A 16176-nucleotide genomic window follows, 5' to 3' on the forward strand; every position below is an offset into this window, starting at 1 on the left:
GAAAATTATAATAAATGTACGCAGTAAAGTAAAACAAAAAAAAATGTACTATAACTTCGTAAAATTCCTTTAAAAATACTTTAATACATTCGAAAACTCATTAAAATTAACAAAATATTATGTTTTAAAGTTTACAGATATAACTGAAACCCCTAAATGCCGTTACAATTTATTGGTATATACATTAAACGTAGGTGTTAGGTTTTTTCCAAATTACCTGATTAATAAGAAAAAACATTTAGAATTACGATTTATGTACAATGCAACACAAAAATATATTATTACAAGCTGATTTATTTTGTAACACTAATTTTTACATGCTTTATTTTGATTTCTTATTTTAAAATCTTTACTTCTAAACAAATTTAGCAACAAATACGGAAAAAAAACAGCCGAGCTTTAAGAATTGTTTTTATTTGAATATGACTGGGATATGTTGTCTTAATTTTATATTTCCAAGCTTAGGGTGAAAGTAATTTCACTATTATTTTTCATTTCCAATTCCAGATCGATTCAATGGAGAGTAGTAAGTCATAATCGCTATCAATTTTTAACTCCACAGATTAACGTAAGTAATGATATTTACGTCATTAAGGGGGGACACGATATCATATTTTCATAAATACCAAAAATTATTTAATTATGGATAATACATTCAGAGAACAAGATTGACTTTTGATGAACAATAAATATCACTACCGCGAATCAAATTACCGAAGTGGTGTTAAGAAAAACTTAACATTTATTTTATTTTATTAAATATCAAAAAATTCAACATGTATATTAAACGTTTTAATAAAAGTGGTAACGGAAATTAAATTACATTTACGAAATTGGTTGTATCTTATGTTAAATACCATATATCATTTGTAAGAAAATAAATTTGTGGTAAAAGTAATAACAATGAATAGTTATATTATTTATTGATTTAGCATTAACTTTGTGCGATGTAAAGGGCAAGTAATAAACAGTTCAGAAAATTTAGAAATAGATCAAAATTTAAATACAGTTAAAACAGTAATAAAAAATATGCTTTTCCAGAACTCATCACCATTATTGTCTATGTTCCTATTAAACCAAGTCCCGCCTTTAAACTCCCTCCAGTTATTATTCCACCTACCTCTACCAGTACCTGAATAATTTTTGCTCGTAAGTTTTTGTGATCACCTGTAAATAAAAACGCATGAGGTTTTATAAACTAGTCATATAAAACCAAATAAAACTCAATACTATCGTTTAATTTTTTAACAATATAATGTTATGTTCGTTTTGGTCCGTTTAAAGTTGTGATTCCTGACCTGAAAATGTTAGCGATGTACGCATTGCATATTCTATGACGAAACATTTTTATGCGCGTTAGTTAACTGGGAGAGAATTTATTTTCTTTTACAACTCATTCGAGAAACGTTCGTGAGAAAAGGTCCGACACAGCAGGGAGTAATGAACACATAAGAAAAGGACACCTCAAATGAAGCCAACTGAAAACCATTCCTTTGTTAATGAAAGGGTAGAGTCCTGTTGTTACCCACACCGATTTTGTCAGCCTTATACTTTCATCTCCTTTGTAATTAGGCACTTCCAAGAAAATTCTCGAACCGAGGCGTTCGTTCGACTAAACCCTGAGGTTTCGTAAAAAGGCTTCCATGGTCAATCGATATAAGTCCGCGACGGCCTTAACTGAGGGTACTTTCACTATTTAGATAAGTAGAGATGTATTATTTATTTCATTTTATAGTTTACAAGAAAATAACATTTTACATTTTATTGGTTAACATCACTCATTCTTAATGTCTATTGTGAAACGTGTTTTGATGCATTCATTATGTATTTCACACTTTGTCTGAATTTGAGAGTTGCGCCTTTGAGACGGTGTAAGATATGTAGGAGGTGAGAGCTGTTTGCTATTTTTTAATAGTTTAAGTTTAAATGGTAAGGGGAAGCTTTGGACATTGTCATATTGTAAATTATAGATTTATTATTTCTATCCTTCTTGATTTTCGATATTTTAGAATGCTGAACTTTGAAATTATAAGTATTTATTATTTTAAGGATCTCTTCGTAATAACTATTTTACGTACCATTGTTGTCTTTTATGTGATTAGCGAAAACCTATGTGTAACACCTTATAATATCAGCAAAAACGTAACTATTCAAGCACAAAAAATCATAACCCTCCGTTGAAAAGAAAAATTTAGAATATTTTTTCCGTATCCTAGTAAGTCGTATAATATAGTGCTACAATTGTGTTAAATTGATTAACGCATTTTGATCCCTAAGATATGATTTTTTTAAATTTTACGTTCCAATAACCCCCTTGACGACAAAATGTGACTTATACTTATTGACCTGTAAACCCTCTACAAAATGGCATTAGCATTCACCACAAGGCACCACGTGGCTTTATCCTTCCTTCATCTTCTGGAAGGTTGTTTCATCATTAACTTCCAAACTCGATCAATTATGAATTTACGTGATAATAATAAAATTCATTTAACGAGATTTTGATTAAACTAGTCTTCATCGCTTCAACTTCGTTTATTTTCTGATATCGTGCTATAGATAGTATTTTCAAGTTATATTAAATTCCTTCAGCAACAAATTGAAATATTTCATCAATTCATTTTGACAATTATATTTTGATTTAATTAAAGCTGTGTAATATAATATCCTTAAAAAATATTTGTAGTGATGTGAAAACGTAACATTTATTGAAAATGTTTTTAATGGCCAATTATGGTCATTCACGCAGTAGAAAGAAATATTCTCAAAAAAAATAATATATTTTATATCAGGATTCTTTTTAGAACATATTTGAGGTCGTTATCAAATTTGAAGAAGTCACATAATCTTCTTTCAAAACAGTAATAACTCATAGAATTTTTTTTTATCATTCAGCGAATCATTACATTTGGACAGTTTACATAAACCCTAGTTAAATAAATGGCTAGTCATGTGTGAAGTGACTTCAATCTTGAATCCACCAATTGGAAAGTAAACACATCAGCCAACTTATGAAATACTGTACAGGTAGCTATGGATATATCTACAATTTCTAAACTATCATTGTAAATGTCGTTATGTAATGTCATAAATACGGCGGCCACGTTCGCTCTGGGGTTTTGACACATGGGTGCTGGGCGCCGATAATTGATTATGAATATGATGATTTAATAGTTAGGGGTAGGATTCAGGGGGTATGGATCTTCGGAGATTTCATTACAAGGTCATATTTTATTATACGGTCCACAGGATGTCTGTTTTTCAATAACAGGATTCATGACAAATCATATATGTAAATAATTTTATAATTTAGCATACTCGTATATATGTATATATATATATATATATATATATATGTAATAAAATGTAACTAGGTACCTACCTATACATTTTATTAAGTACTTATAAATAGTACCTACATAAAACAGTTCTACCACCAGATGCCGCATGCGTCGCACAGAATTAAACAAAAGAGATCCGATAGGAAAAAATTAACTGTCAGAATCAGATAGATAGATAGATAGATAGATATAAAAATTATTATAAAGATAAACTAAGAATAAACTTTAATTACAAAGCAACACATTGTTTATTTTATTATTATACACCCACTTTACATATTATTTACACTTAATTTTCAAAAGGAAAATATTACCACGTTATAAAACGACAATTTTGTTAATATGGAAATGGATTATGAAACATTAGATGTACTAAAACAATTACTACAATATGTTCGGAGTGAGAGAGAAAAATTAGAAGATGATCAAAGAAAACGATTAGAAGATAATCAAAGAAGACGTGGAAATCTAAGAACTAGTGATAAAATTAAAGATAAAAGTCCATGTAAGATTTGTGAAAATTTAAATAAGGGAACTCGATATCACCCTGAAGCAACGTGCTGGTTTAAAACAAAGGAAGATGATAAGATTAATAATAAAAATGAAGATTTACAAATTACACAGAAACAGTGCTTGAAGAATGAAAATAAAAATAATGTGGAAAAAATTTCTACAAAATATAAAATAAAATATACTCCAGGAAAGAAGAATTTCGAAGCAGATTGTATGAGCAGGAATCCAGTATTAGAATCGAAGGAAAATGCAAATGAACATGTTACGGACGGATCGCACACCCCGTACGGCGGCCCTGAAAAAGAATTCCAGGCGCCTGGCGGCGAGCGAAACGGTCGCCCGTCGGAATGCGACCCGAAGAAGGGCCTCTATGGATTCTACCGATTTCTCATGTATTTACAGAATGTATTAGATGTAAGAAAGAATAAGACAATGTTAATATTAAATGCGCCTAGATGTTAAGTTGTATAAATAGATTACTGATAAAATAAACTTGTAAATTGTAATGTAATAACGAACTGTTGGAACGGCACCGGTACGGTATGAAAGTGTAGCCCGTCCGGTGCCCATTAGAGAGAGACAGAGATATGGCTGTCTCTCTCCCCCGGCCGCTGATTGGCTGTACTTTCCCACTGTCGGGCGGTACGCGATCACGGCCGGGTATATAGAGGGCGCATTTTTTGAGAATAAACTAGTTCTGGTGTGACTGTTGAAACCTGTGTTTCATTTCTCCGCTCCCGCTCCTTGGACTACTCGCCGCGCCGCCAGCCTGGACCGCTTCGCCTCATTATACCGATTCACGGACCAGTTTCGGAAAGCCCTTATCAGGGCTATTGAGGTTGACTTGTCGGTCCAGTGCCCGCTCTTCCCGGCTCATACATCCATTCACCTCCGTCCGTATCCAGCTTACTCGGTAACTCGGTACGGCGGGGCCGTCTGGAACGTCACCCCTTACAACGGTGGCATAGTTGGGAGATTCCGAAGAAGACCAGGCGTGTACATTTTTGAGAGTCATCGCACGTAACCCACGCCGGTTACATTTTGGTCCTTCGAGCCGGATCCTTCAACGCAGTCTCCAGCTACGATGCCTGCATCCCTGAGGTCGGGACGCAACGTCGCCATGGAGCCCGAAGAGCAGCGCCGTGAGGAGGATCGGGACTCTGTCAGTTCAGTCCGGACTGATACGAGTAGCGACTTGCGCCGCCAGATGGCGGAGCTAGCCGCCAGCAACGAGAGGCAGTTCCAGCAACTCCGTGAGCTGTTGTCGAAGTGCACAGCAGCTAACGTAAGCTCCCCAGGGGGGGAGGTTATCGCGGGTGTCGAACAATCCACCCACCTACGAACGCGGCAGGACGACGCCGCCAATCAGCCCAGAACGGGATTCAGGACATCGGCCGCAGCTCTACCGGTTCCGGTGTTGGATCCGGAACCTACGCGATTCGCTGGGGAATCGCGGGACGAACTGACCGGCCACAGAGGAGAAGCGCCCGGGGGACATGGCCCGGCGCCTACTGGCAACGCGGAGCCGAGGCGTATGGAAACCTCTGGCTTGCGTTGGCGCGCACCGGACGAACGCGATCGCTACCCGGTACGCGAATGGGTCGACGGAGCTCGACCGGACGAACGGCACCGCAGAGATGATGGAAGAGCAATCTACGCGGAGCCCTCACCCCGAGGCGGGGACTACTTTCGATGGTCGGGGCAGCCGCCGGAGTTGCCCAAGTTCAGCGGAGACCCGAGGGAATGGCGCCGCTTCAACGCGGCATATCTCCAATCTACTGAGAGATGGGGGATAGGGGACGCTGACAACATCGGAAGATTGGCGCGCGCACTGGAAGGGCGTGCGCGTCACATGGTAGCAGGCCTGCTACTGTATCCGCGCAACGTGTCGGAAATATTGCGGACGCTGGAGGACGCCTTCGGCAGCCCGACACTCATCATCGCGCAGATACTGGAAGACGCCCGGAGGATGCCGAGTCTCGCCGACCACCCCGCGGATGAAGCAGTCGTGGATTTTGCGGTTTCGATACGCAACGTCATCACCACCGTGGACGGGATGGACGCTTGCTATCTCGACAACCCGCAGCTGCTAGCGGAGATGGTTGCCAAGATGCCGACGCAACTCCGGTGGGATTGGTTCCGCGATCGCCGCCGCGAGACGAGGAGCAGTATCTACGATCTCGCCGCTTGGCTTGACGAGATCACCGCCGGCATCACGCGCCACGGAGGTCTGTTCAGAATGGTGGCGAGGAACAGAGACAAGGAGCGCGCGGGTCAGCGCGACAAGTGCGCCGAGCCCGCCCGCCGCGAGAACGCTCGACGCGTCGAGCCAAGGAGTCACGTGTTTGCGACGCGCGACACGACGAGTGACAAGGAATGCGTATTTTGTAAGGCCAGCGGGCATAACTTACGCCGATGCAAACGGTTCGAGAAGAAGACCGTGGACGACCGCTGGGAATTTGTGCGGCTGTCCAAACTGTGTTTCCAGTGTTTGGAATCAGGGCACAGGGTGCCCGAGTGTGAAGCAAGAAAGTGTGAAATCTGCCGGAGACACCACAATAGAATCCTGCACTACCGCACGGATGGTGCCGCGGAAGCCGTGAAAAGTGAGGAAGTTGTGGACAATGCGCAGGTGCTGTGGACAAATGACTGTGAGGTCCCGGTCACATTCAAAGTGCTGCCGGTTACTTTGAAGGGACCGCGGGGGACCGCAAAAGTGTTCGCCTTGTTGGACGAGGCTGCGTCTGTGACCCTCCTCGAGGAGGGTGTCGCCCGCGCGATAGGTGCTACGGGGATAGCAAGGAATCTGACGATAAAAGGTGCGACTGGACAAAGCAACACACACAGGTCGCAGCGTGTAACGGTGACCTTGATAAGTGATCACAACGGGGAATTCGAGATCGGGGCGAGGACCATCAAGGACTTGGACCTTGTACACAAAAGTGGCGCGCCCGCGCGGACTGGAGCTCGCGTCATCAGACCGCAGATGCTGATCGGCCTCGATAACGCGTCTCTCATGTTCCCGATCGACACTCCAGTGCTTCGGGAGGATGGTCAGCTGACCATAGTGACCACACTGGGGCCAGTAACGTACGGGGGTACCGTACACCCCAACTTCAATCTGCCAAACAACCGGGTCGAGCAAGGGTTGGACGAGCTATTGAAGAGAAACTTCGCCGTGGAGTCATTGGGCGTCTCCACCGCCGAAAGGAATCGCGCAACCGATAAGCGCGCATTGGAACTCTTGAAGAATACTACAAGACAGCTCCCGTCAGGCCAATGGGAGACCGGGCTATTATGGGCTCGGGACGGAGACGTACTGCCGTGCAATCGCCAGGCAGCCTTGAACAGGCTTCACTCTCTAGAAAGGAAGCTAGGACGTGACGCGGCATTGGCAGCGGCTTACAAGGCCAAGATAAGTGAATATATTGGAAAAGGATATGCTGTGAAGCTCGACCCCGCAGAAGAGAATGTGCACCACCCGAGGGAGTGGTATTTACCTCACTTCGCTGTGAGTAACCCGAACAAGCCGGGTAAGATAAGAGTGGTATTTGACGCTGCCGCCCAGCACCGGGGGACGTCATTGAATGACCACTTACTGACAGGACCAGACCTCCTGTCCTCGCTGTTGGGGAACCTCCTTCGATTCAGGGAAGGGGCCGTGGCGGTAGCCGCAGACATCAAGGAGATGTTTCTGCGAATTAGGATCAATGAAGCTGACCAGCCATCGCAAAGGTTCCTGTGGCGAACGAATAGCCGGGATGAACCCGAAACGTACATGTTGACATCGATGATGTTCGGCGCGAAATGCTCGCCCAGTAGTGCCCAGTTTGTCCGCGACAAGGTCGCCCAAACGTACGCACACGAATTTCCGGCCGCCGCGGCGGCCATACAAGGACGAATGTATATGGATGACTATTTGGATGCGACCGACAGCGAAGAAGCGGCCGCATCCCTCATACATGGCCTGAGGCAGGTGCTCCTAAGGGGAGGCTTTGAGCTCACGAGGTGGGCGTCTAATAAGCCAGGAGTCCTGAAAGGCATTGCGGAAAAGGAAAAGGCGGAAAATGCCATCAGAATAGGAGAAGCAAATACAACGGAAAGAGTCCTGGGTTTAATGTGGAACCCCAGGAGCGACACGTTTCTCTTCGAATATGGGACCGAGATGGCCTCGATCCCCGAGAACCCCACCAAGCGCCAAATGCTGAGCGCGACGATGAGTATTTTTGACCCGGTCGGCTTTATTACGTGCCTCACCGTGCGGTCAAAAATTATCCTACAGGCCGTCTGGCGATCAAAGACGGGCTGGGATGAGACGCTGTTGCCGGAGCACTCTGAGAGATGGTCAGAGTGGCGCCGGCTGATGGAGAACAACGAATGCAGAATACCAAGATGTGTGCTACAGTCTAAAGGGCGACTCGTGACGCTGCACATCTTCTGCGACGCATCTGAACAGGCTTGTTGTGCTATAGCCTACTTTGTGAACGCCGGCGACGCGGCGTTCGTGATGGCCAAATCGAAAGTGGCCCCCCTGAAGCCGCTCTCCATACCGCGCCTAGAGCTACAGGCGGCACTGATGGCGGCACGGATGGCTGCCACCATCAAAAGGGAGAGTCAGGCGAGGATAGTAAGAACGATCTACTGGACGGACTCCAGCACGGTGCTGTGTTGGATACGCAATGATCCTTTGAAATATGCAACGTTCGTGGCCAATCGATTGGGAGAGATCGATGAGTTGACCACGCGTGAAGAATGGAAATGGGTCCCCACAAAGGAAAACCCGGCGGACATTGGAACCCGCGACAAGGGGACCCCTGACCTCTCAAGAGACGGACTGTGGTTTGGGGGCCCGCGTTTCTTGAGGGAGGAAGAGACAGAATGGCCCACAGAGAAAGTTGGGCGAACGAGACCAAGCGCAGAAGCGCTCGAAGAAAAACCGGTTCGACAGTTTGTCGGACACACAAGGAACGAGGAGGCCCTCCCGCAGGTGGAGCGGTTCTCCTCCTGGACCCGGCTGGTGCGCACGACCGCCTGGGTACTACGATTCATCTCCAGATGCCGGCGGCACTCGGTCACAGGACAACCCGGAGGGGGGTTTGAGTTGCGCGCCGCGGAGATGCAGGACGCTGAAAACATGTGGATTAGGAGGTCACAAGAAAGCTCATTTCAAGACGAGCTGCAAATGCTGCGGGAGGGAAAGGGAAGCCCGCCCGGAAGCCGTCTGTACGCCGCGACGCCGTACTTGGACAGCAATGGAATAATACGAATGGGTACACGCCTTAAGGCCGCGTCCGAATTCGCGGCAGGCCTCACTGCCCCACCCGTCCTCGACGGAGCATGCCGATATGTGCGGCTATTGATTGAACATGTCCACAAGAAAGGTGGACATCCAGGAACAGAAAGAACTGTAGCAGACCTACGAACGAAGTATCATATCCTGCGGCTGAGGGACGCCGCTAAGAAAATATCACGGGAATGTCAGACATGTGAGACAGCTCGGAGCAGACCAAGGATCCCACTGATGGGACAGTTGCCCGCATCCCGGCTTGCGTACGGCGCACCGCCCTTTGCGCACTGCGGAGTAGATTTCTTCGGGCCGATAGCCGTGACTGTCGGCCGAAGACGGGAAAAACGTTATGGCGTTCTTTTTACGTGTATGGTTACACGCGCCATCCACCTAGAACTCGCGTCCTCACTGCAAGCGGACTCCACGATAATGGCAGTGAGGCGGATGATTTCCCGGAGAGGGTGCCCCATCGCCCTGTACTCCGACAACGGGACCAATTTCCACGGCGCCGACAAAGAGATGCGCGACGCCGTGACGGAACTACGGAAGGATGGAAAATTGTTGGCGGAGCTGACAATTCGGAACATAAGATGGGAATACATACCGCCATCTTCCCCACACATGGGTGGGGCATGGGAGAGGCTCGTTAGGTCGGTAAAACGAGCTCTCAAGGCGACTTTAAACGAACAGGCTCCGAAGGAGGAGACCCTGAAAACGATACTGGCCGAGGCAGAGTATTCAGTTAACAACCGTCCACTTACACAGGTGACTCTGCAGCCCGAGGAAGCTATACCCCTCACCCCGAACCACCTGCTCATCGGAACCGCTAATGCGCACCCCACGCTGGCGCATTACGACGAAGACGACGAAGGAGCCTGCCTTCGCAAACAGTGGCGGATCGCCCAGAGATCCGCGGATATGTTCTGGCGGCGCTGGCTGCGGGAATATCTCCCAACGTTGGCCCAACGGAAGAAATGGCGCGATCCCGCGCCTCCGATCCAGAAGGACGACATGGTCGTAATTGTCGACCCGAACCTGCCGAGGAACTGTTGGCCGCGGGGAATAGTGACCCGAGCCGACCAAGCAGCAGACGGCCAAGTACGAGTCGTGGAGGTAAAGACCCCTAGGGGGGTCTACACCAGGCCGGCCGCAAAGATCGCGGTAATAAGAAGAGAAGGCGCGCGACCCGTCCCCGAGAATTCAGGTGCAGACTAGCTGCACGGGGGGAGTGTTACGGACGGATCGCACACCCCGTACGGCGGCCCTGAAAAAGAATTCCAGGCGCCTGGCGGCGAGCGAAACGGTCGCCCGTCGGAATGCGACCCGAAGAAGGGCCTCTATGGATTCTACCGATTTCTCATGTATTTACAGAATGTATTAGATGTAAGAAAGAATAAGACAATGTTAATATTAAATGCGCCTAGATGTTAAGTTGTATAAATAGATTACTGATAAAATAAACTTGTAAATTGTAATGTAATAACGAACTGTTGGAACGGCACCGGTACGGTATGAAAGTGTAGCCCGTCCGGTGCCCATTAGAGAGAGACAGAGATATGGCTGTCTCTCTCCCCCGGCCGCTGATTGGCTGTACTTTCCCACTGTCGGGCGGTACGCGATCACGGCCGGGTATATAGAGGGCGCATTTTTTGAGAATAAACTAGTTCTGGTGTGACTGTTGAAACCTGTGTTTCATTTCTCCGCTCCCGCTCCTTGGACTACTCGCCGCGCCGCCAGCCTGGACCGCTTCGCCTCATTATACCGATTCACGGACCAGTTTCGGAAAGCCCTTATCAGGGCTATTGAGGTTGACTTGTCGGTCCAGTGCCCGCTCTTCCCGGCTCATACATCCATTCACCTCCGTCCGTATCCAGCTTACTCGGTAACTCGGTACGGCGGGGCCGTCTGGAACGTCACCCCTTACAACGGTGGCATAGTTGGGAGATTCCGAAGAAGACCAGGCGTGTACATTTTTGAGAGTCATCGCACGTAACCCACGCCGGTTACAGAACAATTAAAAGTTGTTAATTTGGTTAAATTAGAAGATATTTTAAAAGATCAGAATAAAAATGAAGACATACAAATAACACAGAAACAGTGCTTGAAGAATGAAAATAAAAATAAAGTAGAAAAAAATACTACAAAATATAAAACAAAATATACTCCAGGAAAGAAGAATTTAGAAGTAGATTGTCTAAGCAGGAATCCAGTTTTAGAATCGAATGAAAATGCAGATGAACAATTAAAAGTTGTACATTTGGTTATATTAGAAGATACTTTAAGAGATCTGAATAAAAATGAAGGAATTCAAAAGAAAAAAACAAATGGATTGAAAAAAACTGTGTCTACTTTAAAAGGGTCAAGAAAAAAAAATACAAAAAAAAAAAGAAAAAAAAAAGAAGGAAAAAAGAAAGAAAGAAGAAGAAAGAAAAAACTTTATCATATCACTAAACTTATACCAGTCAACTTATACCAGTCAACACTACAAGAAGATGATCCGGAGGACGAGTGAAAATTTTACTATGAATTTTCATCCCCAAGGGGGGAGATGTAATAAAATGTAACTAGGTACCTACCTATACATTTTATTAAGTACTTATAAATAGTACCTACATAAAACAGTTCTACCACCAGATGCCGCATGCGTCGCACAGAATTAAACAAAAGAGATCCGATAGGAAAAAATTAACTGTCAGAATCAGATAGATAGATAGATAGATAGATATAAAAATTATTATAAAGATAAACTAAGAATAAACTTTAATTACAAAGCAACACATTGTTTATTTTATTATTATACACCCACTTTACATATTATTTACACTTAATTTTCAAAAGGAAAATATTACCACGTTATATATATATATATATATATATATATATATATATATATATATATATATATATATATATATATATATATATATATATATATATATAGTATATATATATAGTATATATATATATATATATATATATATATATATATATATATATATATATATATATATATATATGATAAACAATTTTTTTTCAAAAGTTGATCGTTTTTTCAAACAATTATTTTATTATATTTAATATTAATAATAAAAACATCCTTTATTTCAATAAATATTTTTTTTAAAGTTCCATATTTCAATAAATATAAATAAAAATGATTAACATGCCCATTTGTAAAAGGCGAAGAAAATAATCGTAATAGGTAGGCATCATATGAAATTATTATTATTGTTCTCCTTAAATATCTCGTAATGGACAGCCGACGTAGTGTACGAGTATAAATATGTCTTTGTGAGTAATGACCCACTGAAAGCCGTCCCATGAAACCGAAATACCCTAATAATTCACTGGCATTTATTTCGAGAAATAACTGCAAAATGTAAAACGATGTTCTCGCGTAATTTTATATAAGTCTATTAGATCGGATCCTTGTGTCTGAATCGAGTCCTGGGCGATCAATAACAAGGTGGTCTCCAGACAGTCAATTTTAAACCACGTCATATTAACAGTTATGCGAAGCGTAATCAATTCATATATTGGTATTTTTTTAAAAGAATATTAGTAAATCTATCACGTAAATTAGAATTTGATGTCCCAGGAAGATTGATGTAGTCTGGGCGGAAGAGGGTAGCAGAGGGATGTCAGACTTCATTAGGACCTTAAATAATACGTATAATGTACCTTAATCGCTTCATGTACTCCTGGGTATCGATTACACACGGAAGATAACATTTTAACTACACAAGGTATAACTTAAAAACAATAGATTTTATATTATTCTTTTCTTCGTTTATCTTATTTTACCAGTGATCTGGTTTCGTGACCAGTGACCGATATTATCAGACTGATGATGTCGGTAACGACGAAACCCAGTCACAGGTCTCATAAAATAAATGCGTAAAAAACTGTATAGTTCCTACTTTATTAAACAAAATGTAGTTTTACTAGAAAATGTTAGTACAATACTTCAATCCAATGACTACAGATTTATTGCATTAAATAAATGATATGAATTGTACAATGGAATAAATTTGTATAATTTATTGTCTTTTGATATAATTTTAAACACCCGACTTACATTTTAATTTTATATAATCCCACGTAGGTCCTTGCTCTAAACTCACGATTCGGCGATTTCAAAACGTGAGGATAATTTTGATTTATATTAGAAAAATAACGCCTTGGTATTGCCGAGATCTTCTTTCGTTTTTTTATTGAAATTTACGGGGTGTTTTCTATAATTCATATGATTCGATATCCTCTTATAAAGACATGCAACAAATATTTGCCAATTCTATTTTTTCAGATTATATAAACATTTTGCGAAGGTAATATCAATTACTTCATAATTAATTTGTATGTATTAATTTTTTAATCAAACACAGATTTTTTAAGTCATGTAAAAAAAACGAAGAAAAAAACTATATAATTTTTATACATTCGTTTGAAAATACCATAACTAGGCGAAACAATTGTCAAAATATTCATTTATATGTGTTTTTTTAAAAAATAAAATACAACTTTGTAGATTCAAAAAATCTTTGTTTGATTTAACAATTAATACATAAATTAAAATGGAGTTCTAAAAATTAAACGCCAAATCAATGAATTAGTTTTTAGTCTAAGTGATAGTCTAAAGTAAAAGGTCTCTGCTAAATAAAAGCTTTCTCAATCCAACATAAATGGTTGTTGTGAACTCATACGCATTGTGTTATGAGACTGATCAATACATCTAGGAGTTCCGAGTTCTAAGTATGATGATAAAGAACCAAAGATATTTTGACCGCTGTTGTTAGATGAGCGCACACAACTCCACTTTGCAAGGGTGCTGCCATCTAGCCATGATATTTGCAACTCAAATCTCACAGTAAATGAGCCAACATTAATTTTTGGTTTTAATAATTTCGCGGAGCACTTGCAACAAATTCGCGGAGCACCGGTTATAAAACTATTGAATTAGACTTTTTGACATCAAAAACCTAAGCTGAATATGTCAAAAATTTCTGCTGCACCTGAGTAGGTAGTACTACTTAGCAATTTTAAAAGCTTTAAAGGTATGCGTTCGGTTGGTCTACTTATATTTGTTTTTACGTCCTTTGTATGGCGAAGGGGTTGCGGGTTGTGAAGAGGGGGGGGATGAAGGTTTGAGGAAGCTCTCAGCCACGACTTCCTGCAATTAGCGCCAGCAGCCGATGGGCTGGGGGGGGGCAGGGGGGGGGGAACACCAAGTCACAGGAGCACATCATTACTATTTATACTGAAAAGACAACGGTTACCATAAACAAAGTTATTTTTATCCTTAAAACTCCATTACAGACGTCCTTATTTAATAACCTTATGATAAAGTTTTTTATTAAAGTTTTTTTTTAATGGACCCGATCTTTTAATTTCATTGATTTTATCCATGAATATGATAATATTTTGTTTTTCGTAAAAAAAAACGAATTGAAAAATGAAAAAAAAAACAAAATACAAATAAATGCACGAATCCCTTGAGGTACGGAGGCTAGATTGAGTTCATAATTGAAATGTATTTATTTATCGGATTTACGTGAGAATCGCCTCAAGGGCGCTATTTACTTTTTTTTACATTTCACTTCTCATATTTTGTTTGTATTTATTCATAGATTTAAAACAAAATCTTACTTAATCAAAACAAATACTTACCTTTGCGTGGGTAGGTATACAATATATTTCATCAAAGTATGGAACTAATTGTAATAGTTTCAGACTTGAAACATGGGTGAAAAAATAAAATAAATAGTTAACAATATTTATTAAGGAAATTTTATGTAAAAGAAGAAATAATAAAATAAAAATAATTATTTTGGCATAAGTAAGCAAATTAAATTAAGAGGACGAAATTAACAAATTATATGAATTTGAAATTCAATAAAAATATCGGAATATTCGTCGAAAAAATTTCAAAAACCACCTACTCCTCCTGCAAACTGCAAAGTGATATGTCGATGAGATAATTGATTGATGAATCGGCAATCTCGTAAGTTCACTAACTCACAAAAATAAAGATAAAAAAACATCAAATCCAGCCAATATAATTTCTAAAAGAAAAAATAACGATTTATCAAGTAACACACTTTCAGGAGAATAACACGTGGAAGTTGTCAAACGTCTCGGTAAACCCTTTATGTATATTCCTTTAAATGCAAATATTGCGTGTATTATGCTATATGTCAGTAGATCCCGGAGAATTTGTACACACAACGTCGCTCTTTTAAAGATTGTAACTGACATTTTTACAACATTTTGAGTGTGTCTAAATACTTTTTCACAAAATCTGGACTATCTCCAATTACAGGAGTTATTTTCAAATCATTTTTTGACATCTCATCAAAGATGAAGAAGAATATGGAAGTCTGGGCATTTACGGGGCTGACGACCGTCATAGGCTGGTTTAAGCTTCTTTTCATCTCACCAATAGATGTGTCTAGTGAAGTTCTAGTGATTCAAGAACAATGTTTCAAAATTGGTTCACATATTTTTTTCACAACTTCCAAGAATTTGAGTAATGTGGTTGTCAATAATGAGTAGAATTGGTGAATGTTACACGTGTGTAAAGTGATTACTTAAACCAGCCTATGACGGTCGTCAGCCCCGTAAATGCCCAGACCTCCATATTCTTCTTCATCTTTAATGAGATGTCAAAAAATGACATTTTTACGTTATTTCGGTTAGGAAAAGTTTTATTTAGATTTTCTAAACTCATCAAATAATCTGCCTGTATCTATTATCGGTTCCAAAATAATTATTAAATCAATAAAAAGTTAAGGGCTAGTTCTCACGCGGTGTAATCCGCGTGTTCATGTCCATGTTCACATGACGTTATGTATTCATACTGTGCTCAAACACCCGCGGTGTGCGAATGTGCAGGAGAGAAGCGAGGTTACAAACATGCGATACAATGTGGAAGTGATCCACGGTGTCACGTGTCGGAAACTCGCGGCTTCCTTGGGAACTGAACGCAAAATGCACGTCGTAGAAATAGCACGTGCTGTGTGAATCTTTCTCGACTCG

The 16176-nt window shown here is 41.4% G+C and overlaps 1 protein-coding gene across 1 annotated transcript; it reads left to right on the forward strand.

Moving 5' to 3' along the window:
- Nucleotides 1–4938: 4938 nt before the first annotated feature.
- LOC148300186 (uncharacterized) lies at nt 4939–10356 on the forward strand. The gene is made up of 2 exons (XM_088275133.1): nt 4939–5139; nt 6247–10356. Exons 1-2 carry the CDS (start codon nt 4939–4941, stop codon nt 10354–10356), a joined length of 4311 nt encoding a protein of 1436 aa, XP_088131259.1.
- The last annotated feature ends 5820 nt before the right edge of the window (nt 10357–16176 follow it).

Source organism: Brachycentrus maculatus, unplaced genomic scaffold, assembly GCF_059751285.1.
Source record: "Brachycentrus maculatus isolate JH-2025_06_01 unplaced genomic scaffold, ASM5975128v1 h1tg000798l, whole genome shotgun sequence".
NCBI classification, from domain to species: domain Eukaryota; kingdom Metazoa; phylum Arthropoda; class Insecta; order Trichoptera; family Brachycentridae; genus Brachycentrus; species Brachycentrus maculatus.